Source organism: Scyliorhinus torazame, chromosome 1 (assembly GCF_047496885.1).
Source record: "Scyliorhinus torazame isolate Kashiwa2021f chromosome 1, sScyTor2.1, whole genome shotgun sequence".
NCBI classification, from domain to species: Eukaryota; Metazoa; Chordata; class Chondrichthyes; order Carcharhiniformes; family Scyliorhinidae; genus Scyliorhinus; species Scyliorhinus torazame.
In genome coordinates this window covers 300,525,834-300,551,399 of record NC_092707.1, presented here as the reverse complement: position 1 = coordinate 300,551,399, position 25,566 = coordinate 300,525,834, and the positions used below count along the sequence as shown (strand labels likewise).

Genomic DNA, 25,566 nt, shown 5'->3' with positions numbered 1-25,566 from the left:
CGTGGTCCCAAAAGTTAAATAGTGGCATGACATGGGTTATATTTTGGATATGAAAGAACATTATGCAATTTGCCTTATTCAATGCATGTAAATAGGAATGGAAAAGGAAAGTCTTTCATTCACCTGAAATTTCCCCCCAGAGGAAAACCAAAATAATAGCAATGCTGAAAATAAAATAGGAATTTTATTTTATTTTAAAGTTCTATTTTAGCTTTTAAAATAGCCTTATTAAAATAGAATGGTGGCAGGGCAGATCTGCCCTGTTGTATAAGTCAATATTCTCATTGACTGCTGATTTCTTTGGCATGTATATGCCTAATGCCTGTTTAAGATGGCAGCCAGGACACAATTTTCGTTCGATGCCTTTCAGGCATTCTTGAGGCGCTGAATGGTAGGCCCAGAAATTGGACCCTCATTATGCCCGTTTAAAGACTCAATTCCCATCCCATTAGTTTCAACTTGAATTTTCTGTTCTCATTTTAGATTTGTTGCATTTGTTTAAAAAATATATATTTTTAGAGTACCCAATTCTTTTTTTCCAATTAAGGGGCAATCTAGCGTGGTCAATCCACTTACCCTGCACATCTTTGGGTTGTGGGGGTGAGACCCACGCAGACACGGGGAGAATGTGCAAACTCCACATGGACAGTGACTCAGGTCCAGGATCGAACCTGGGTCCTCGACGCCGTGAGTCAGCAGCACTAACCACTGCGCCACCGTGCCGCCCTAGATTTGTTGCATTTGTAGCTGTTTTTTCCCTTCCCTTGCTATTTTTATCTGCTTTCTCACATGTTTTCTCTCCACAGATACTGCCAGACATGCTGAATGTTCCCAGCACTTACTGTTTTTATTTCAGATTGCTAGCCTATTATATTATTATTATTATGCTATAATTTGCTTTGATGTTGATAAAATACAACCACACTAATGTACTCCAATATGAATCTGCATCTTCAGGAAGAAAGAGAAGAAAAGCGTGCCAATAAGTAACAACCATTTGGATTTATAGAGGGTTTTTAATACAGAAACATATGCCAAGTCACTTAAGCATAGATCAGACAAAATCAACAAGCCAGTGAAGGAGCTGTTGGGTGGAATGACTAAAAGTTTGATACTGGCTGTGTATTAAGGAGGTTCTCAAAAGAGAAAAGAGCGATGGATAAATGGAGCTGTAAAGTGAGGACATTTCAGAACTTTGGTGCTAAACAACTGTGAAATGAAGAACATGTGTTAAAAAAGCCAAAGCTCAGATGGCAACAATATGACCCCATAAATATCCATCTAAATAGTGGGAAGCCAGCAGTGAAGAGGTGAAGGTACCTCCAGATGCACAAGAGGCCAGTCAGAGAATCATAGGATTCTGCAGTGCAGAAGGAGGCCATTCGGCCCATCGATTCTGCACTAATCCTCTGAAAAGCACCCCACCTAGGTACAATCCCCTACCCTATCCCCACAATCCCATCTAGGGGCAATTTAGCATGGTCAATCCACCTAACCTGCACAACTTTGGAATGACAAGTTCTTGTAGGGTTGGAGTGTGAGCGAGGGGTGCGGAGATAGGAAGGTGAGAGGCTATGGAAGGTATAAAACATGGGGATAAGAATGTCAACTCTGAGGTGTTAGGGACTGAGGGTCAGCACAATTCAGCAAGAACTGTGGTATTATGTGACAGCACTTTGTCCAGCTCAGTATATGGCCAGCAGTATTTAGTTTATGAAGGGCAGGGAATGGGAGAGCATTGGAATCGTGACTTTTAAGGTAACAAAGACAAGGATGAGGATTTTAGCAGTGGAACAGCAAATAAACTGAGGCAGACCAGAAACGGGCGATATTAAGGTGGCAATGTCGTGGGGTTGGAAGTTCAGCTGGGGATCAAATAGGACACCGGGCTTGCGAATTGTCTGCTTTAGCCTGAGAGGGAAGGCAGGTAAGGGGATTGAGTTTGCAGTGGGTACCAAGGGCAATGTTTCCAGTCTTCTCAATATTTAACTGGAAATAGTGAAGCTTATATCAGTGAAAATACAATGTTTAAAGAGCCCGGCAAGAATGGGCACGCGTTTTTAATGGAAAGACCTCATCATAGTTTTATAAACAACTGTTTTCTACCTGGCCAAATTGACATGAACAATGGAGGGGGGGGGAAGAGATCACTCATTGTGCCAGTTGGAATCAGGTGGGGAAACATTGGATATCGCTCAGGGAAGGAAGATGGGAAATTGCACTAGAGAGGAAAGAGGGTATCGGGACTGGAACGCAGGTGGGCAGATGATGGGGCCAGCAATAGGGAGATAGAACAACAAAGAACAAAGAAAAGTACAGCACAGGAACAGGCCCTTCGGCCCTCCAAGCCCGTGCCGACCATGCTGCCCGACTAAACTACAATCTTCTACACTTCCTGGGTCCGTATCCCTCTATTCCCATCCTATTCATGTATCTGTCAAGATGCCCCTTAAATGTCACTATCGTCCCTGCTTCCACGCACTTCCTCCAGTAGCGAGTCCCAGGCACCCATTACCCTCTGTGTAAAAAACTTGCCTCGTACATCTACTCTAAACCTTGCCCCTCGCACCTTAAACCTATGCCCCCTAGTAATTGACCCCTCTACACTGGGGAAAAGCCTCTGACTATCCACTCTGTCTATGCCCCTCATACTTTTGTAGACCTCTATCAGGTCGCCCCTCAACCTCCGTCGTTCCAGTGAGAACAAACCGAGTTTATTCAACCGCTCCTCATAGCTAATGCCCTCCATACCAGGCGACATTCTGGTAAATCTCTTCTGCACCCTCTCTAAAGCCTCCACATCCTTCTGATAGTGTGGCGACCAGAATTGAACACTATACTCCAAGTGTGGCCTAACTAAGGTTCTATACAGCTGCAACATGACTTGCCAATTCTTATACTCAATGCCCCGGCCAATGAAGGCAAGCATGCCGTATGCCTTCTTGACTACCTTCTCCACCTGTGTTGCCCCTTTCAGTGACCTGTGGACCTGTACACCTAGATCTCTCTGACTTTCAATACTCTTGAGGATTCTACCATTCACTGTATATTCCCTACTTGCAGTAGACCTTCCAAAATGCATGACCTCACATTTGTCCGGATTAAACTCCATCTGCCATCTCTCCGCCCAAGTCTCCAAACAATCTAAATCCTGCTTTATCCTCTGACAGTCCTCATCGCTATCCGTAATTCCACCAACCTTTGTGTCGTCTGCAAACTTACTAATCAGACCAGTTACATTTTCCTCCAAATCATTTATATATACTACAAACAGCAAAGTTCCCAGCACTGATCCCTGCGGAACACCACTAGTCACAGCCCTCCAATTAGAAAAGCATCCTTCCATTGCTACTCTCTGCCTTCTATGACCTAGCCAGTTCTGTATCCACCTTGCCAGCTCAACCCTGATCACCTTTTGTACTAGTCTACCATGAGGGACCTTGTCAAAGGCCTTACTGAAGTCCATATAGACAACATCCACTGCCCTACCTGCATCAATCATCTTTGTGACCTCCTCGAAAAACTCTTATCAAGTTAGTGAGACACGACCTCCCCTTCACAAAACCATGCTGCCTCTCACTAATACGTCCATTTGCTTCCAAATGAGAGTAGATCCTGTCTCGAAGAATTCTCTCCAGTAATTTCCCTACCACTGACGTCAGGCTCACCGGCCTGTAGTTCCCTGGATTATCCTTGCTATCCTTCTTAAACAGCGGAACAACATTGGCTATTCTCCAGTCCTCTGGGACATCACCTGAAGACAGTGAGGATCCAAAGATTTCTGTCAAGGCCTCAGTAATTTCCTCTCTAGCCTCCTTCAGTATGCTGGGGTAGATCCCATCAGGCCCTGGGGACTTATCCACCTTATTACTTTTCAAGACGCCCAACACCTCCCGAAAATTGCCGTATTTATCCTTCTTCCTCACAGGAACATGCCGGTCCTGAATTCCTTTCAACTGACACTTGAAAGCCTCCCACATGTCAGATGTTGATTTACCCTCAAACATCCTCCCCCAATCTAGGTTCTTCAGTTCCCGCCTAATATTGTTATAATTAGCCTTCCCCCAATTTAGCACATTCAGCCTAGGACCACTCTTATCCTTGTCCACCAGCACTTTAAAACTTACTGAATTGTGGTCACTGTTCCCAAAATGCTCCCCTACTGAAACTTCTACCACCTGGCCGGGCTCATTCCCCAATACCAGGTCCAGTACAGCCCCTTCCCTAGTTGGACTGTCTCCATATTGTTTTAAGAAGCCCTCCTGGATGCTCCTTACAAACTCTGCCCTGTCTAAGCCCCTGGCACTAAGTGAGTCCCAGTCAATATTGGGGAAGTTGAAGTCTCTCATCACAACAACCCTGTTGTTTTTACTCTTTTCCAAAATCTGACTACCTATCTGCTCTTCTATGTCCCGCTGGCTGTTGGGAGGCCTGTAGTAAACCCCCAACATTGTGACTGCACCCTTCTTATTCCTGATCTCTACCCATATAGCCTCACTGCCCTCTGAGGTGTCCTCCCGTAGTACAGCTGTGATAGTCTCCCTAACCAGTAGCACAACTCCGCCACACCTTTTACATCCCCCTCTATCCCGCCTGAAACATCTAAATCCTGGAACATTTAGCTGCCAATCCTGCCCTTACCTCAACCAGGTCTCTGTAATGGCAACAACATCATAGTTCCAAGTACTAATCCAAGCTCTAAGTTCATCTGCCTTACTCGTAATACTTCTTGCATTAAAACATATGCACTTCAGGCCACCAGACCCGCTGTGTTCAGCAACTTCACCCTGTCTGCTCTGCCTCAGAGACATACTGTCCCGATTCCCGAGTTCTCCCTCAATGCTCTCACCTTCTGACCTATTGCTCCCGTGCCCACCCCCTTGCCATACTAGTTTAAACCCTCTCGTGTGACACTAGCAAACCTCGCGGCCAGGATATTTATGCCTCTCCAGTTTAGATGCAACCCGTCCTTCTTATATAGGTCACCTGCCCCGGAAGAGCTCCCAGTGGTCCAGATAACGGAAACCCTCTCTCCTACACCAGCTGTTTAGCCACGTGTTTAGCTGCTCTATCTTCCTATTTCTAGCCTCACTGGCACGCGGCACAGGGAGTAATCCCGAGATTACAACCCTAGAGATCCTGTCTTTTAACTTTCTGCCTAGCTGGGGAAACTGGCACGTACGGGTGAGGGCCAGTGTACAAAGCTGTGTAAATATATCATTTTGCCATGTATATATCTTGCTCTGCGCGATTTCTCATTTTTTTGGGGGTTTTTTGTGTTACGAAGGGGGGGGGGTTATTGTTTGTAAGGGAGAAAAATTGTGTTAAAAAACTTTAATAAATATATATTTTTTTTAAAAATCTTTCTGCCTAGCTCCCTGAACTCCTGCTGCAGGACCTCATGCCCCTTCCTGCCTATGTCGTTAGTACCAATATGTACAACGACCTCTGCCTGTTAGCCCTCCCCCTTCAGGATGCCCTCTACCCGTTCGGAGACATCCTGGACCCTGGCACCAGGGAGGCAACATACCATCCTGGAGTCTCCTTCACGTCCACAGAAGCGCCTATCTGTGCCCGTGACTATAAAGTCCCCTATGACTATTGCTCTTCTGCGATTTGACCCTCCCTTCTGAACATCAGAGCCAGCCGTGGTGCCACTGCTCTGGCTGCTGCTGTTTTCGCCTGATAGGCTATCCACCCCGAGAGTATCCAAAGGGGTATACCTGTTCGAGAGGGGGACAACCACAGGGGATTCCTGCACTGACTGCCTGCCCTTTCTGGTGGTCACCCATTTCTCTGCCTGCACCTTGGGTGTGACCACATTTATTTAACTGCTATCTATGACGCTTTCCGCCACTTGCATGCTCCTAAGTGCATCCAACTGCTGCTCCAACCAAACCATGCGGTCTGTGAGGAGCTCTAGTTGGGTGCACTTTCTGCAGATGAAGCCATCTGGGATGCTGGAAGCCTCCCGGACCTGCCACATCTCACAGTCAGAGCACTGCACCCCTCTAACTGACATTGCGTCAATTGATTAGTAAATTAAATTTAAAAGTTTTTTAAAAAAGTTACTGTTAACTATGTTTCCTAGCACTAGATTTCTACTAAAAATGTGAAAGCTAAATACAGTACTCTCTGATCTCTGGCTCAGATACTCCTCTAAATTATAATTAATTAATTATGTTTAATTAGTTTACCAATGCTTAATTTTTTTAATTTAGTGTAGATTCCCAAACAGCCAATCAGGTCACAGCTTTTCTGTGATGTCACTTCAGGTCCACCCCCCCCCCCCACACGCATAATTTGAAAAGGTAATAAAAGTAAAAATGAGTAAAAATCACTTACTTACCTTCTGAGGGTCTCAGATGCTCTCAGGTTCTCTCCCTGCTGATTAAAAGTTACAGGCCAGAAGAAAGAGAGAGAACAAAACAATAGGGAAAAATCACCTTCTCCCACTCTGCACCGAATTACCTCACTGCACCAAATTACCAAGTTCCAAATTGCCACTCTGGATGTGTCTCACTCACTCAGGCTGTGTCTCTTTGACTTTTGGGGCAGGGGTGACCACTCCTCCTGCTGCTGGCCCACTACTGGTATCCAAGTAAGATCTGTTTCTAGGCCTTAACTACTCACTGTATATATTAATGATTTAGATGATGGGATAGAAAGTCGCATATCCAAATTTGTCAATTATACAAAGCTCTACAGCACTGTAATCAGTGTAGGTGGAAACGTAAAATTATGAAGTGATAGCAATAGATTAAGTGAATAAGTAGACTGGCAAATAGATGTCAATGTAGGCAGATGTGAGATAATTCACAGTGAACCTAACAAGGATAGAACATTTCTAAGTACCATTAAGGGAAAATTTGGAGGCTTTTGAAGAGGTAACAGAGGGTTGATGAAGGTACTGTAGTTGATGTGACATACATGAGATTGGATTCTCCGATTCTTGACACCGAAATCGCGTTCGGCACGGGACGGAGAATCCCCGATGACGCCGATATTGGGGGCAGTGCCACTTTTGTGATGCTCCACCCCCTGAAAAGCGGTGTACTCAGAGAGAACGCCGCACACCATATCCACGGCCTCCGAATGTTGGCTGAGGCCCGCCCCCCGATGCTCCGTCCCCGACCGACCGAGTTCCCGATGGCGTGGATCGCGTGTGGTCTCACCCGTCGGGAATTCAGCATGGCAGCTGCAGACTCAGTCCAGCCCCGCCACAGTCGGGAGAGGGACGATCCGTGGGCAGGGGGGACACATTTGGGGTTGGGGACACTGTGGTGGGGCAGTCCGGGGCGCGTGAACCGGCCGAAGGGGGGGACTATTTCACGGGCCGGGTCCGCGAGCGACATCCGCCATGAGGCACGGAACAGCGGCGGCCTCGCATGCGTGGCCACGGACCCAGCCACTCTCCAGGCCATATCAGCAGCTAGAGCTGAGAGCTCTACGCTGCCTGGCTGCTAGCCCCCCCCCCCAGAACAGGGAATCGGTGGCCTTTTTGCACCTGTTTTCCTGGCGTAAAACGCCACCGTTTCACGCTGGCGTGGGGGACCTAATCTCCAGAACGGAGAATCCAGCCAATGAACTTCCAAAAGGCTTTCAGACTAGTACAAGGCACAACAAATTAGTGAGTACAATTGTAGCTCTTTGAATAAAAGGGACAGTAACAACATGGGTACCCACCTGTATGTGTGACAGGAAACAGTTGTGGTTAATGGATGTTTCTTGGATGAGGGAAAGATTTGGAGTGGAGTTTCCCAGGGGTCAGTGTTGGGGATTCTTGCTCTTCCTGATATATATTAATGACCGAGATTTTGATGTACAGGGCGCAATTTTAAATTTTGAGGATGATACATGGAAGCATTGTGAACTCTGAGGGAGATAGTGTAGAACTTCAAAAGGACATGGACACGTTGGGGAAAAGGGCAGACCAGGGCTGGAATTATCCGGTCGTTGGGATTCTCTGTTCCTGCCGACAGCACAACCCCAACAAGGGTTTCCCAGCAGCATGTGGTGGCTTCAATGGGAAATCCCATTGTCAAGCGGCGGGAGTAGAGAATCACACTTCCGAGGCGGGAGAATCCAGCCCAAGATTAAATTCAATGCAGAGAAGTGTGAAATAATTCACTTTGATAGGAAGAACATGAAGATACAATATAAAATAAATAGTACAATTGTAAAGAGGGTGCTGGATGCATAAGTTATTGCAAGTGCCAAGGCAAGTTGACAGAGTGGTTAATAAAGCATGCAGTAATCCTCAACTTTATTAATAGAGGCATAGAGTACAAGAGCAAGCAGGTTATATTAAATTTGTATAGAACACTAGTTCAGCCTCAACTGGAGTATTGCAACGGAGTTTGGGCAACATTCACTTGGAAAGATGTGATGGCAGTAGAGAGGGTGCAGAAAAGATTCAGGGGAATGATTCCAGGGATAAGGAACTTCAGTTAGGTAGATAGATTGGAGAAGTTGGGACTGTTTTCCTTGGAGAAGAGAAGGTTGAAAGGAGATTTGATGGAGTTGTTCAAAATGAGAAACTGGTGTACAACAACTGTGTTCCTGGGCTAGAGAGATGAAAAACTATTAGTTACTATTCCTGATCATTGTGTGTTGACTCTAGTAGAAAATGTATGCATTAATGTCAGGTGAAGACAGGGTCAGGATTGACATCTCCAGGGCTTAATTCACTGCTTGAGTTTACACAAGAGGAAAATTCTCTTCGACAAAGTAACATAAAACTGGGGCAGCACGGTAGCCTTGTGAATAGCACAATTGCTTCACAGCTCCAGGGTCCCAGGTTCGATTCTGGCTTGGGTCACTGTCTGTGCGGAGTCTGCACATCCTCCCCGTGTGTGCGTGGGTTTCCTCCGGGTGCTCCGGTTTCCTCCCACAGTCCAAAGATGTGCGGGTTAGATGGATTGGCCATGATAAATTGCCCTTAGTGTCCAAAATTGCCCTTAGTGTTGGGTGGGGTTACTGGGTTATGGGGATAGGGTGGCGGTGTTGACCTTGGGTAGGGTGCTCTTTCCAAGAGCCGGTGCAGACTCGATGGGCCGAATGGCCTCCTTCTGCTCTGTAAATTCTAAAACAGCAAGCACTTCTGGAACTACCAATCAATTTGAGCCAGTGCCTCCAATAATCATTATGCTTCAAAGATCGGTACTTTGGAGCCTTGCATGTGTTATTCTGTAAGGTACCAAAAGGTGGCCTATCACTTTTCATTCACAGAGCTTCTCTCCATTTACCTGACACTAATACTCTAGTTCATCAGCTGAGTATACGGCATAATAGAAAAAAAATTGCTCATTTCACAGCTCCTGTTTTAGTGTTTAAAAACTTCTGTAGTGATTACTTTCCTCTCACCTTTTGCTAATACTTTCTGACATTTTTTGTGAAGTTTTAAAGAAATCCAAAATAACTAGTTCCAGCATTTTATTGTTGGCTAATAATAATTTGAATGGTATTACAGTACAGATTTCACTGAATGAGAGTATGATAAGAAATGTTAACTCGTGATTTCACACTGTCCCAATCACAAAAGAGCACTATCTTTGCTCCAGTGTAACGTATCCATGTGTAGTATTTGAAGAATAGGAAATATTGTGATAGTGTTGAATTTGCATGATGCTAATGAAATCTTGTAGCATTTTTGCTGTAAGTAAACATCTTTGCGATAGTAAGTCATGCATGTTATCTGTGTACACTGTGATAACGTGTTCTAATCACATTCATCTCTATGATTAAATGGGATACAGTTTGGCGGATTAAATTCAAGAGATTTCAGCGTGGGTTGGTGTGAGACACAGAGTGCCACACTGCTGGGATCATACTGCATTGGGACTTCATCATAAGGAGTGATGTCGCAGATTTGCTGACCATCTGATGCATGCTCATATAAGAGGGCTCACTGATGGCATACAGTACCAAAATTAGAGGAAAGAGTTCAATTTGCCTACATAAAGGTTAATGTATTTCATCAAAGCAATTTACTGATTGGTTTCATATGCTGAGATGTGTTAGGCCATGAGATAAGTATAAATGTTTCTTCTTTTTCATTTCCCACACCATGTCTGACATTCTTTAGTTCAATTAATCAATAATAAATGTTAGAATTGCAAAACTCAATTGAAAATATGCTGTAGTATTGCTGATGACCAATGGTCATTACTTAGAAGGTTTATCATGGAAGTCAAGTCATTGGTTCTACCTGTTCATTGTCCTCAGGTTGAAGATATAGATCCAAGAGAGAAGGAAGAGTGCTTTTTTTATGTGTAGACATTTATAGTTGGGGAAGATGAGGACAGCTGAAATGAAATAAATAATAAACAATTACGGCAGGGTTATCAATGGCTATTGGAAAAAACGGGACACAGTCAGTTGGAGTGCATGGCTGCTCTTACCAGTCTCAGCTGCTTTCATGTGTTATAACTTTTCTCTCTCAAAGTCTCTTCTCTTCTGCATCTGTTTCTTTTAATAATAATAATAATCGTTATTCTTGTCACACGTAGGCTTACATTAACACTGCAATGAAGTTACTGTGAAAATCCCCTAGTCGCCACACTCTGGTACCTATTCGGTTACACTGATGGAGAATCAAACCTGGGACCCTGGATCTGTGAAGAAACAGTGCTAACCACTGTGCTACCGTGTTGCTGTTTGTTATATCCTTAAATCTACTTCTTTGTGTTTTGAGAACTAGGAGCAGGAGTAGGCCATCTGGCCCCTCGAGCCTGCTCCACCATTCAATGAGATCATGGCTGATCTTTTGTGGACTCAGCTCCACTTTCTGGCCCGAACACCATAACCTTTAATCCCTTTATTCTTCAAAAATCTATCTATCTTTATCTTAAAAACATTTAATGAAGGAGCCTCTACTGCCTCACTGGGCAAGGAATTCCATAGATTCACACCCCTTTGGGTGAAGAAGTTCCTCCTAAACTCAGTCCTAAATCTACTTCCCCTTATTTTGAGGCTATCCCCCCTAGTTCTGCTTTCACCCGCCAGTGGAAACAACCTGCCCGCATCTATCCTATCTATTCCCTTCATAATCTTATATGTTTCTATAAGATCCCCCCTCATCCTTCTAAATTCCAACGAGTACAGTCCCAGTCTACTCAACCTCTCCTCGTAATCCAACCCCTTCAGCTCTGGGATTAACCTAGTGAATCTCCTCTGCACACCCTCCAGTGCCAGTACGTCCTTTCTCAAGTAAGGAGACCAAAACTGAACACAATACTCCAGGAGTGGCCTCACTAACACCTTATACAATTGCAGCAGAACCTCCCTAGTCTTAAACTCCATCCCTCTAGCAATGAAGGACAAAATTCCATTTGCCTTCTTAATCACCTGTTGCACCTGAAAACCAACTTTTTGCGACTCATGCACTAGCACACCCAGGTCTCTCTGCACAGCAGCATGTTTTAATATTTTATCATTTAAATAATAATCCCTTTTGCTGTTATTCCTACCAAAATGGATAACCTCACATTTGTCAACATTGTATTCCATCTGCCAGACCCTAGCCCATTCACTTGGCCTATCCAAATCCCCCTGCAGACTTCTAGTATCCTCTGCACTTTTTGCTTTACCACTTATCTTAGTGTTGTCTGCAAACTTGGATACATTGCTCTTGGTCCCCAACTCCAAATCATCTATGTAAATTGTGAACAGTTGTGGGCCCAACACTGATCCCTGAGGGACACCACTAGCTACTGATTGCCAACCAGAGAAACACCCATTAATCCCCACTCTTTGCTTTCTATTAATTAACCAATCCTCTATCCATGCTACTACTTTCCCCTTAATGCCATGCATCTTTATCTTATGCAACAACCTTTTGTTTGGCACCTTGTCAAAGGCTTTCTGGAAATCTAGATATACCACATCCATTGGCTCCCCGTTATCTACCGCACTGTTAATGTCCTCAAAAAATTCCACTAAATTAGTTAGGCACGACCTGCCCTTTATGAACCCATGCTGCGTCTGCCCAATGGGACAATTTCCATCCAGATGCCTCGCTATTTCTTCCTTGATGATAGATTCCAGCATCTTCCCTACTACCGAAGTTAAGCTCACTGGCCTATAATTACCCACTTTCTGCCTACCTCCTTTTTTAAACAGTGGTGTCACGTTTGCTAATTTCCAATCCGCCGGGACCACCCCAGAGTCTAGTGAATTTTGGTGAATTATCACTAGTGCATTTGCAATTTCCCTAGCCATCTCTTTTTGCACTCTGGGATGCATTCCATCAGGTCCAGGAGACTTGTCTACCTTTAGTCCCATTAGCTTGCCCATCACTACCTCCTTGGTGATAACAATCCTCTCAAGGTCCTCACCTGTCATAGCCTCATTTCCATCAGTCACTGGTATGTTATTTGTGTCTTCCACTGTGGAGACCGACCCAAAAAACCTGTTCAGTTCCTCAGCCATTTCCTCATCTCCCATTATTAAATATCCCTTCTCATCCTCTAAAGGACCAATATTTACCTTAGCCACTCTTTTTTGTTTTATGTATTTGTAGAAACTTTTACTATCTGTTTTTATATTCTGAGCAAGTTTACTCTCATAATCTATCTTACTCTTCTTTATAGCTTTTTTAGTAGCTTTCTGTTGCCCCCTAAAGATTTTCCAGTCCTCTAGTCTCCCACTGATCTTTGCTACTTTGTATGTTTTTTCCTTCAATTTGATACTCTCCCTTGTTTCCTTAGATATCCATGGTCGATTTTCCCTCTTTTTACCGTCCTTCCTTTTTGTTGGTATAAACCTTTGCTGAGCACTGTGAAAAATCACTTGGAAGGTTCTCCACTGTTCCTCAACTGTTTCACTATAAAGTCTTTGCTCCCAGTCTACCTTAGCTAGTTCTTCTCTCATCCCATTGTAATCTCCTTTGTTTAAGCACAAAACACTAGTGCTTGATTTTACCTTCTCACCCTCCATCTGTATTTTAAATTCCACCATGTTGTGATCGCTCCTTCCGAGAGGATCCCTAACTATGAGATCCTGAATCAATCCTGTCTCATTACACAGGACCAGATCTAGGACCGCTTGTTCCCTCGTAGGTTCCATTACATACTGTTCTAGGAAACTATCGTGGATACATTCTATAAACTCCTCCTCAAGGCTGCCTTGACCGACCTGGTTACACCAATCAACATGTAGATTAAAAATTGTTTTTGTTTTATTTGTTCATGGGGTGCAAGTGTCATTGGTTGGGCTAGCATTAACTGCCCATCCTAATTGCCCTTGAGATGGTGGTGGTGAACAGCAGCAGTCCATCCGATTGGATACACCCAGAGTGATGTTAGAGAGGGAGTTCCAGGAATTTGACCCAGTGACAGTGAGGGGAACCTGAAGGTGGTGGTATTCCCATGTGTTCCCTGCTTTTGTCCATCCAGGTGGTAGAAATCACAGGATTGGAAGATGCTGTTGAAAAAGACTTGGTGCATTGCTGCAGCACACCTTGTAGAACGGGACACAGCGCTCCACTGTAGTGATGGAATGAGTGGATGTTTAAGATATAGATGGTGTGCCAATTAAGTGGACTGCTTTGTTCTGGATGATGTTGAACTTCCTGAGTGTTGCTGCACTCACCCAGGCTGATTTGTGACCTGTAACTGGTGGACAGTCTTTGTGGAGTCAGGAGTTATACTCTGCAAACTTCCTGCTGAGATTTTCCAGCATTTTCTCTTTCGTTTCAGATTCTAGCATCCGCAATAATTTGCTTTTCTGTATTATTTATATACCTGGTTTAGTTTAGCTTCTGGTCAATAGTAACTCCAGGAGTTGATAGTGAGGTTGTTAGTTCTCTTTCCAGTCTGTTTCTATCTCTCTACCTTTTTCCTGTGGGTGAGAGTTGGTGTATGACAATGTGTGATGTGGTTTTGCATGTTAGGGTGAAGTGATATGACAATGTGGTATGGCAGGTGTAGCACGGCAGTGCATGTGGCTCCCATGTAGTATGATCACAGCAAGAATAAGACTGAAGTAGGGATGTAGAGCTCTCAGCAGTGCCCTATGCTATCCAGCAGTTCATCACAAAATGTAGTTAAAATGTAACATATATGTATATTTTTGATTAAATTTGCAACTAATTTTAAATACATCTTGAGGGAAACCTAATTAAAAAAAAAATCAAATCAGATTCGGATGTATTTAGGCCTCTAATTCGTCAAGGGACATATAGTGATTAAATTCAACGTACCAAAATGAAACTTAGTTAAAAAGAAATGCAAACTGTGCACCAGGGACTGTCTCAACTTTTCGTTTAAAAACCGGTGAATTAAAGGGGATGTATCGGTGAAAAGAAACCTGGGGATGGTTCGAAACCAAAACCTCCGCCTAACAAACGAAAATAATCAAAACACACTAATATATAACAAGAGATTTGAGAGACCCATCGAGTAAGTTTGTACTTACCCAAAGAGGGACCGAGCAGTCAGCTTCCGTAAGCCTCGTTGCTCTGGGTGACAGGAGACGCTGTGCTGACTGCATTCCCGCCCTCTGCCCGCAAAGTGCTGTGAGCGGTTGCACTTCGGCGTTCTTGGTCGGCAAAGCAGCGATGTTATTTTTAAGATTCCTGCACTGCGGGGCGGATACCCGAGCACTTAATTCCGAAGCAGTTGCGAGTGACTGGAATCCTTGTTTTTATTTATAGTCGAGGCACAAACTCACTTTCCCATTCAGAGTGGGGGAAAGAGTCGGTTAGCAATTCGGAACACCGCCAGAAACGGCCATCAAATTACATTGCTGGAGCAGCTTTTTGTCCCTCTGAATCCACGAGTTTCGATAATTAAAATATTTTTCCTACAGGTTTGTTTTTCTTGCTATATAGTTTAAGGCTCTTACAAAACCGCAGAACATGCTGAGGACTTGCCATCTTATTGCAAATGCCGAAAAACACCAGTCTATTTTCACCAATCATTGTTAGCTGCTCCCCACAATCAAATCCTGTCAGTCTCCTCACTTCCACATTGGGCTCATCTGGAATCTCAGCATCATGAATAGCCCAGTATATACTGGGCCGGAGCATAACCACTAGGGATTTGGAAGGATGCTTTTCAATATGCTTTAATTCAATTTGGCATTTCCATGAACATAGAATCCCTACAGTGCAGAAGGAGGCCATTCAGCCCATCGAGCCCAAAGATGTGCAGGTTAGGTGGGTTGGCCATGCTAAATTGCTCTGAGTGTATAAAAAGGTGGGGTAAGGTTACGGGGATAGGGTGGAGGTGTGGGCTTGGGTAGGGTGCTCTCTACAAGGGCCGGTGCGCATGCGGTCGGGATCGGGCCCCAGACGATCAACCGCAGCTCACCTCGATGACGCTAGATCAGTCTCGTCCATACAACCTGGCCACCGCTTCGAATACGGTGAAAATCAACGGCCACGCGACCTCTTGCCTGCTGGACTCCAGGAGCACCGAAAGCTTCATTCACCTGGATACGGTAAGGCGCTGCCCCCTCGTGGTCCAACCCGCCAATCAAAGGATCTCCCTGGCCTCCGGATCCCATTCCGTCCCGATCCGAGGGTTCTGCACGGTCACTCTCACGGTCCAGGGCGTAGAATTCAGTGGCTTCCGCCTCTACGTCCTTCCTAATCTCTGCGCTGCGCTATTACTAGGCCTGGATTTCTAGTGCAATCTCCAGAGCCTCACCCTCAAATTCGGCGGGCCCCTACCACCCCTCACTGTGTGCAGCCTCATGACCTGAAAGGTCGACCCCCCCCCCTCCCTCTTTGCCAATCTAGCTTCGGATTGCAAGCCCGTTGCCACCAGGAGCAGACGGTACAGCACCCAGGACAAGACCTTCATCAGGTCCGAAGTCCAGCGGCTGCTTTGGGAGGGTATCATCGAGGCCAGCAACAGCCTCTGGAGAGCTCAAGTGGTAGTCGTTAAAACTGGGGAGAAGCATAGAATGGTCGTGGACTATAGCCAGACCATCAATCGGTACACGCAGCTCGACGCATACCCCCTCCCACGCATATCTGATATGGTTAATCAGATTGCGCAGTACCGGGTCTTCTCAACGATTGACCTGAAATCCGCCTACCACCAGCTCCCCATCCGTAAATCGGACCGTCCATACACTGCCTTCGAGGCGAACGGTCGTCTCTATCACTTTCTTATGGTTCACTTTGGCGTCACTAATGGGGTCTCGGTCTTCCAAAGGGAGATGGACCGAATGGTCGACTGGTACGGTTTGTGGGCCACGTTTCCGTACCTAGACAATGTCACCATCTGCTGCCATGATCAGCAGGACCACGACGCCAACCTCGCTAAATTTCTCCGCATCGCCACTCTCCTCAATCTTACTTATAACAAAGAGAAGTGTGTGTTCAGCACGGCCCGCTTAGCCATCCTCGGCTATGTGGTCCAGAACGGAGGTCTGGGGCCCGATCCCGACCGCATGCGCCCCCTCATGGAGCTTACCCTCCCCCCCTGCCCCAAGGCTCTCAAACGCTGCCTGGGGTTCTTTTCGTACTACACTCAGTGGGTCCCTAACTATATGGACAAGGCCCGCCCACTCATACAGTCCTCCCAGTTTCCCCTTACGGCCGAGGCACAACAGGCCTTCGCCCGTATCAGAGCAGACATAGCCAAGGCCGGGATGCACGCAGTAAACAAGATACTGCCCTTCCAAGTAGAAAGCGTCGCATCAGACGTTGCCCTTGCCGCCACCCTCAATCAGGCAGGCAGACCCATGGCATTCTTTTCCAGCACCCTTCGTGCCTCAGAAATCTGGCACTCGTCCGTCGAAAAAGAGGCCCAAGCTATCGTTGAAGCTGTGCGGCATTGGAGGCATTACCTAGCCGGCAGGAGATTCACTTTCCTCACTGACCAACGGTCGGTAGCCTTCATGTTCAACAACACACAGCGGGGCAAGATCAAGAATGATAAAATCTTGCAGTGGAGAATCGAGCTCTCCACCTATAATTACGAGATTTTGTATCGCCCCGGCAAACTCAACGAGCCCACAGACGCCCTATCCCGAGGTACATGTGCCAGCGCATAGGTAGACCAACTCCGGGCCCTACACGACAGCCTTTGTCACCCGGGGGTCACACGATTGTACCATCTTGTCAAGGCTCGCAATCTGCCCTACTCCGTCGAGGAAGTACGGATAGTCACCAGGGACTGCCAGGTCTGCGCGGAGTGCAAGCTGCACTTCTACCGGCCGGACCGTGCGCGCCTGGTGAAGGCCTCCCACCCCTTTGAACGCCTCAGCGTGGATTTCAAAGGGCCCCACCCCTCCACCGACCGAAACACGTATATCCTCAGTGTGGTCGATGAGTACTCCAGGTTCCTCTTCGCCATCCCCTGCCCCGATATGACGTCTGTCACCGTCATCAAGGCCCTCAACACAACCTTCACTCTGTTTGGTTTCCCCGCCTACATCCACAGCGACAGGGGATCCTCATTCATGAGTGATGAGCTGTGTCAGTTCCTGCTTAGCAGGGGTATCGCCTCCAGCAGAACGACCAGTTACAACCCCCGGGGAAATGGGCAAGTAGAGAGGGAGAACGGGACGGTTTGGAGGGCAGTCCAGCTGGCCCTACGGTCCAGGAACCTCCCAGCCTCTCGCTGGCAGGAGGCCCTCCCTGATGCACTACACTCCATCCGGTCACTACTGTGCACCGCTACGAATAACACACCCCATGAACGTCTCTTTACCTTCCTCAGGAAGTCCACATCCAGGGTGTCGCTCCCGACTTGGCTCGCAGCTCCAGGACCGGTCCTGCTCCATAGACACGTCCGACTCTACAAGGCGGACCCGTTGGTCGATAGGGTACACTTGCTCCATGCCAACCCCCAGTATGCCTTTGTGGCGTACCCCGATGGCTGCCAAGATACAGTCTCCCTCAGGGACCTGGCACCAGCAGGTTCCACCCATACACACTTCCCCGTCCACGTACCATCCTCCCTTTCCCCGGCGCTTCCAACATTAACCCCACCAGGTCCATCTCTCCTTCCCCTGCCCACGCAAGAGGACGAAGAGGATTTCGGCACGCTCCCGGAGTCATCCAACATCAGGCCGACACCGACGTCGCCATCATCGACAGCGGCGCCACCGTTACATCGCTCCCAGCGGAATGTCAAGGCACCAGACCGGTTGAACCTGTAACTGGTACCGGACTTTCAAGAGGACATTTTTTTTCTCACTTCCTTTTAATAAAACGCTGTACATAATTTTCAATACTGGATATAGTTCTGCACCACCCCCGTCGGACTCATTTTAACAGGGGGTGAATGTGGTGAACCACTGTACACCTGTATTAGGGGATGTAAGGTAGGACGTGTACTACAGGTTCACCGGTAGCCCCAGCCTGCTGGCTCAGCCCAGGAGGAGGAGTATAAATATGCGTGTCCTCCATTCAGCTGCCATTTCGCCAGCTGCTGTAGGAGGCCAAGCATCTTACTGCAATAAAGCCACAGTTGTACCCAATCCGAGTCTTTGGACAATTGATTGTGCATCAAAGGCATGGATGAATGTTGGAGGAATAGTTTCCCCTAGGAGTGGTATATCTGCTGGTTACCAGACCCGTCAGAAAACAGTGAGAGATTCGGCTGAAAAGTTGGAACAAGCTTGTGCTGCAGTAGCAACCACTGTAAACATGCAGGCGGGGGAAGGGCTGCTCCAAGCTGGAAGGCCCCAGGCGGAGCAGCTGATGGCTTTTATGAAGGCATAATTCTATCAGCAGAGGAAAGAAATGCAGGAGAATCGAGCAAAGGCCATCGAAGGAGCGGTGCCACCCCCGAAGAGTTCAATGGAACGGGTGGAGAAGTGTTTGGAGGTGCAGGGGCCACAGATTCGGGAAATCGAAGGAGTGATCTCGGATCACAGCGATTGTGTGCTCCAAGCAGACTTCTGTAAAACATTGAAGGCAAAGGTGGAAGAGCAGGAGAATACCTCGAGAAAGCAGAACCTGTGAGCAGTGGGCCTGCCTGAAGGAGTGGAAGGTGTGAGTGCCACGAGGTACGTCTCGAAGATGCTGGTGGGGCTGGTGGCAGAAGGGGTGCCAGATAAGGTGCCTGAAGTAGACCAAGTGCATAGGTCCCTGAGGCAGTAGCTTAGAGCTGGGGAGCCACCGTGGGCGGTGATCGTGAGACTCCACAAATTGGCGGAGAAAAAGAAGATTACGCGATAGGCCAGGGAGAAACGTATCTGCGACTGGGAGGGGAATAAGTCCGAATTTATCAGGACATCGGAGCCAAGTTGGTGAAGAGACAGGCAAGCTTCAACAAGGCCAAGGCGGTGCCGTACCGGCGGCAGATCAGGTTTGGGGTGCTCTACCCGGCGAAATTATGGGTGATGTTCGGAGGCCGGGAGTATTATTTCGAGACCCAAGAAGCTGCCGAAGACTTCATTTAGGAGCATAAACTGGGGGAGAACTGAGCGGCCAATGCTTGGGAACCGGGCTGTTGGCACGTTGTAATGGTCGGGAGCATGTTTGAAGTGGGGGTAAGGATTGGGGGATGTTTGTTTTTTTTGGGGGGGGTTTTGTTGTTCACTGTTGGGATTGTAAGGAGTTGTAGGGGTGAAAGGTTTATGTGGGGATGGATGTTCCCATCCCCCCTCCTGTTTTCTGGGACTGTTTGTGTTTAACATTTGTTTGTTTGGTTTTGGAGAAGGCAGCTTGGGATTCAGGCGAAGTCATTGTTTGGGTGGGGGAGGGTAAGATCAACAGGGAGCCTTCCTCCTTGAGCTGAGGAGTGAGGGGGAACGGGAGGTCATTGGGAGGGGCATTTGGGCAGGGGTTGCAATGCTAGCAGGTGATGCTGGTGAACGGAAGTGAAGTGGTGGTGTAGAAGGCCAAGAGGGGTGGCTAGAGGGAGTGGGGGTGGGGGGGGGCAGGGGAGGAGGGGTGAGTGGGTGGAGGTTGTTGCGACGTGGCAAGTGGTGAATGATGACATGGTCAGGGGCGGACAAAGGGGCCATCTCGGATGGGCTAGGTATAGAGTGGAATTAAGGGTACGGGAGTTAAGTGGGGAAGATGATGGATGGTAGGGGGGACTGGAGGTGTAAACCTCTGGTGAGGCTGGTAACGTGGAATGTCCGGGGACTGAATGGGCCGGTTAAAAGGTTGCGGGTGTTCGCGCACCTCAGGAGCTTGAAAGCGGGGGTGGTCTTTCTGCAGGAGATCACCTCTGTGTGAAGGGCCAGGTTAGGTTAAGGAAGGGGTGGGTCGGGCAGGTTTTTCACTCAGGGTTTGATTCAAAATCGAGGGGAATGGCGATTTTAATGAGCAAAAAAACGGGATTTGTGGTTGCAAAGGAGGTGAGAGATCCATGTGGGAGATATGTGATTGTGAGTGGGACATTGGAAGGAGCATCGGTGGTATTGGTAAATGTGTATGACCCTGATGCTCGATCAATAACTCCAGAAGCGAGATTGGAGACAATTGAAAGCTTTATTACACTAGATGTTTCCCCCAGCAGCGCAAGTACAGAAGGCAACTGCTGGGGGGACACGGGCTCTTATACTCCGCCTTACTGGGCGGAACCAGCAGGCAGGCTTAACCAATGAAAACAGTGCCTCCTACACCAATGGTCTTACAGCATTACAGGGTACTGTAATACCTCTAATACCGACAACCACATTCACCCCCCGTTAAAAAAAAGAGTCCGGCGGGAGTGGTGGCCTCGCATTACACAGTGGTAGAGGTTAAGGTTATGGAGGTACCCGGTATACATCAGTACAGTGGTTTTGCCTCGTTACATTGCAGCTATTTACAAAATTTATTTACAGTTCAGAATGAAGCAATTAGGCGATCAGGGCCCTGGTCATCCTCTGCGATCGTCGTAGCTTCGGTGGTGATGCAGGCGCCGGCTCGGGAATCTGTGGCTCCGGGAGCATGGCTTCGGCTTCTTCGGCAGCTACATCACCCCTAGACAGGACCAGTGGGAGGACCGATCCACCTGGGAAGGGGGCGGTTGTGGGGTGCGCCGGTGGGAGGGATTGGTGGTGGGAGTGTGTGTGTGAATCCAGCGGGCGCCAGGTCCTGTAGGGAAACCGTATCCTGTCAGCCGTCGGGGTACGCCATGAAGGCGTACTGAGGGTTAGCATGGAGGAGATGGACCCTCTCGACCAATGGGTCCAACTTGTGCGCCCGCACGTCTTTGTGGAGCAGGATGGGTCCAGGAGCTGCCAGCCAGGTTGGGAGCGACATCCCGGAGGAGGACTTCCTAGGGAAGACAAGGAGACATTTGTCAGGTGTTTGGTTGGTCGTGGTACACAGCAGTGACCGGATGGAGTGGAGGGCATCCGGGAGGACCTCCTGCCAGCGGGAGACTGGGAGATTCCAAGACCGTAGGGCCAGTAGGACGGTCTTCCAGACCGTTCCGTTCTCCCTCTCTAACTGTCCGTTTCCCCGGGGGTTGTAACTGGTCGTCCTGCTCGAGGCAATGCCCTTGCTGAGCAGGAATTGACGTAGTTCGTCGCTCATAAAGGAGGACCCCCTATCACTGTGTATGTAGGCGGGGAAACCGAACAGCTTAAAGATACTGTGGAGGGCTTTTATGACGGTGGCTGCAGTCATGTCGGGGTAGGGAATGGCGAATGGGAACCGGGAGTACTCGTCAATCACGTTCAGGAAGTACATGTTGCGGTCGGTGGAGGGGGAGGGGCCCTTTGAAGTCCATACTGAGGTGTTCAAAGGGATGGGAAGCCTTTATCGGGTGCGCTTTCTCTGGCCTGTAGAAGTGCGGCTTGCACTCTGCGCAGATTTGGCAGTTCCTGGTGGCTGTCCTGACCTCCTCGATGGAGTAGGGCAGGTTGCGGGTTTTAATTAAATGGAAGAATCGAGTGACCCCCGGGTGGCAGAGGTCCTCGTGGAGGGCTCGGAGGCGGTCTATTTGTGCGTTGGCACGTGTGCTGCGGGATAGGGCATCAGGAGGCTCGTTTAGCTTCCCGGGACGATATAAGATCTCATAGTTGTAGGTGGAGAGTTCGATCCTCCACCGTAAGATCTTGTCGTTCTTTATCTTGCCCCGTTGTGCATTATCGAACATGAAGGCCACCGACCGTTGGTCAGTGAGGAGAGTGAATCTCCTGCCGGCCAGGTAATGCCTCCAATGTTGCACAGCTTCTACTATGGCCTGGGCCTCCTTTTCATCTGAGGAATGGCGGATTTCTGAAGCGTGGAGGGTGCGTGAGAAGAAGGCCACGGGTCTGCCCGCTTGGTTGAGGGTGGCCGCCAGAGCTACTTCGGACGCGTCGCTCTCGACCTGGAAGGGGAGGGACTCGTCGATGACGTGCATCGTGGCCTTTGCGATGTCCGCGTTGATGCGGCTAAAGGCCTGGCGGGCCTCTGTCGACAGGGGAAAAACCGTGGATTGGATTAGAGGTCGAGCCTTGTCCGCATAGTTGGGGACCCACTGGGCATAAGAGAAAAATCCCAGGCAGCATTTCAGGGCCTTGGAGCAGTGAGGGAGGGGGAACTCCATGAGGGGGCGCATGCGTTCGGGGTCTGGGCCTCTAACTCCATCATGCACTACATAGCCGGGGATGGCTAGACGGTCGGTGCTGAACACGCATTTCTCCCTGTTGTATGTGAGATTAAGGATTTTGCGATATGGAGGATTTTTCGGAGGTTGGTGTCATGGTCCTGCTGGTCGTGGCCGCAGATGGTGACATTATCGAGGTATGGAAACGTGGCCGCAAACCGTACCAGTCAACCATTCGGTCCACCTATCGTTGAAAGACCGAGACTCCATTAGTGACACCGAAGGGAACCCTCAGGAAGTGACAGAGCCGCCCATCTGCTTCGAAAGCAGTGTGTTTGCGGTCGCTAGGGCTGATGGGGAGCTGGTGGTAGGCGGACTTTAGATCCACCGTGGAAAAGACCTTGTATTGTGCGATCCTGTTGACCAGATCGGATATGCGGGGGAGAGGGTATGCGTCAAGCTGCATATACCTGTTGATAGTCTGGCTATAATCGATGACCCTTCTCCCCGGTCTTTACAACCACTACTTGAGCTCTCCAGGGACTGTTGCTAGCCTCAATGACACCTTCCCTCAGTAATCGCTGGACCTGCAACCTAATAAAGGTCCGGTCCTGGGCACTGTACCGTCTGCTCCTGGTGGCGATGGGTTTGCAATCTGGGGTGAGGTTCGCAAACAGGGAAGGTGGATTGACATGGGGGAGGGGGGTATAGGGCCGCCAAATTTAAAGGTTAAGCTTTGGAGGTTGCATTGAAAATCTAACCCTAGGAGTGTGGCAGCGAGAGGTGGGGAAGGACGTAGAGCCGGTAATTTTTAAACTCCCTTCCCTGGACCATGAGGTTCGCTATGCAGAACTCCTTGATCGCCACTGAATGAGACCCGGAGGCCAGGGAGATTTTTGGGTTAACTGGGTGAACGGGGAGAGAACAGCCCCCTACCGTGTTGGGTGTATGAAGCTCTCCGTGCTCCCAGAGTCGATCAGACAGGATGTTTCATGCCCATTGATGAGCACGGTCGTCGTTGCAGTCGAGAGTGTTCGGGGCCGAGACTGGTCCAGGGTCACCGAGGCTAGTCATGGCAGAAGTTGGATGTTCTCCTCGGGCGGTGTGTGGTCATCCGGGTCGGGGTCCTGAGAGTCCAGCCAAGATGGCGGCGCCCACTGGAAAAGGAATCTTGTAAGGGGTCTAGTTTCAGGGCTATGGTGACGGCAGCATTGCCAATGGCTCCTAGAAGGTATTCAGGGAGCCCGGTGGTGCAGTCCACAGTAAAGAAATGGAATCAATTGAGGAGGCATTTTATGGTGGAAGGGATGTTGGTGCTAACGCCGCTGTGCGAGAATCATGGGTTTGAGCCAGGGCGGATAGATAGTGTATACAGGAGGTAGAGGGACGTAGGGCTGGTTAAGGTGAGGGTTTTGAATTTGGAGGAAGGGTTCGCCAGTTTGGAGGAGCTGAGAGGGAAGAGCTTCCGAGGGATAGTGAGTTCAGGTATCTGTAGGTTAAGGACTTTGCACAAAAGTTCTGGCGGGGTTCCCTAGGTTGCCTGGATACACCCTGCTGGAGCGACTGCTGCTTCCGGATGTGGAAGGGGAGGGAAGAATTGGGGATACATACAAGTGGCTGGCGGAGCAGGGAGGTGAGCGGGTGGTGAAGATCAAGGAGAAATGGGAAGCGGAGTTGGGAGGGGAGATCAATTGGGCAGTATGGAGTGAGACACTGCGTAGGGTAAACGGGACCTCCTCTTGTGCAAGGATGAGCCTGATACAGTTTAAGGTGGTGCACAAGGTGCATATGACTCGGGCGAGAATGAGTGGGTTCTTTCAGGGGATAGCAGATGAGTGTGAGAGGTGTGGGCTGGGGCCAGTGAATCATGCGCACATGTTTTGGGGTTGCGAAAAATTGGGGAGATTCTGGACGGGAGTGTTCGCAGTCTTAGCCAGAGTAGTGGAGGAGGTGGTGGACCCGGACCCTTTGGTGGCGATATTTGTGGTTTCAGAGAAGCCGGAGCTCATGGAGAGGAGGAAGGCCGATGTCGTGGCCTTCGCCTCTCTGATTGCATGGCGGCAAATTTTGCTGGAGTGGCGGTCGGCATCGCTACCGGGGATAGTGGTTTGGTTGGGCGATCTGTATGACTTCCTGCAATTAGAGAAGTTAAGTATGAGTTAAGGGGCTCGTCAGGGGTGGTTTGAGGAAAGGTGGGGGTTGTTTGTGACCGTGTTTGAGGGCTGTTTGTTGCAGGGGGAGGGGAGGGTGAAAAAGGGGAAAAGTTTGTGCAGACTGCATACTTGATTGTTGGGAAGTATGTTTCCCGGGGTGTTTATTTGCTGTAACCTGTTTTGATATATGTTTGTAATAAAATACATTAAAAAAAACTTCCCACAGATCCTCCCATTCCACCTGATTGAAAGCCTTCTCTACATCCACTGCCACTTCCACGTCCTGCCCCTCCGGGGGCATCATTATCACCTTCAATAACCTCCTAACATTCACCAACAATTGCCTCTCCATTACAATCCCTGCCTGGTCTTCCTCTATCAACCCCAACACACAGTCCTCGATACGCGAGGCCAGGATCTTAGCGTCCACATTTAACAATTATATCTTGTGGTAGGACCCACAATGCTCTGGATCTTTATCTTCCTTCAGTATTAGGGATATGGACGCCGGCGATAAATTAGGGGGGAGATCCCCCTTTTCCCTCGCCTTATTTTATGCCCTCACTAGCAGAGGGCCCAGGTTACGCCCCCCCAAAAACAAACTTCATTTAAAATTCCACAGGGAACCCATCCGGGCCTGGGGCTTCCCTGCCTGCATTGCCCTATATTCTCTATTACCTCCACCAGTCCTCTGGAGGCCCACAGTCCCTCCTCCACCTTGGGGAACTCCAACTCATCCAGGAACCGCCGCATTCCCTTCCGGGACTCCGATTCATAAAGCCTCCTGTAAAACTCCTCAAATACCCCATTCACCCCCACCGGTACCACTCTTCCAATCCTGTCCTTCACCCTTCCAATCTCCCTCGCCCCCTCCTGCTGATGTAGTTAATACGGGGAACCAAGGTAGCACAGTGGATAGCACTGTTGCTTCACAGCGCCAGGATCCCAGGTTTGATTCTTTCTTGGGTCAC

The 25,566-nt window shown here is 48.5% G+C and overlaps 1 protein-coding gene and 1 long non-coding RNA gene across 4 annotated transcripts in view; both read right to left on the bottom strand.

Annotated features, from left to right (window-relative positions):
* Positions 1 to 14,561, bottom strand: part of LOC140423001 (uncharacterized) — a 280,598-nt gene extending 266,037 nt beyond the window's left edge. For 2 of the 3 annotated variants that reach the window (XM_072507744.1, XM_072507745.1), the window contains exons 1-3: positions 14,419 to 14,558; positions 10,404 to 10,470; positions 10,211 to 10,307 (exon numbers count right to left, since the gene is read on the bottom strand). In XM_072507744.1, the coding sequence (XP_072363845.1) occupies positions 10,211 to 10,282 (72 nt within the window). In that variant the 5' untranslated portion in view covers positions 10,283 to 10,307; positions 10,404 to 10,470; positions 14,419 to 14,558. Of the gene's footprint in view, positions 1 to 10,210; positions 10,308 to 10,403; positions 10,471 to 14,418 lie in introns of all 3 variants that reach the window. The other variant, XM_072507743.1, reaches the window with a different exon arrangement.
* Positions 14,562 to 20,393: 5,832 nt separating this feature from the next.
* LOC140385955 (uncharacterized) lies at positions 20,394 to 24,743 on the bottom strand. Its single transcript, XR_011933604.1, has 2 exons — positions 23,379 to 24,743; positions 20,394 to 21,182 (listed from the first exon to the last, which is right to left on the bottom strand). It is a non-coding gene; the product is annotated as an uncharacterized lncRNA (long non-coding RNA).
* Positions 24,744 to 25,566: the final 823 nt, after the last annotated feature.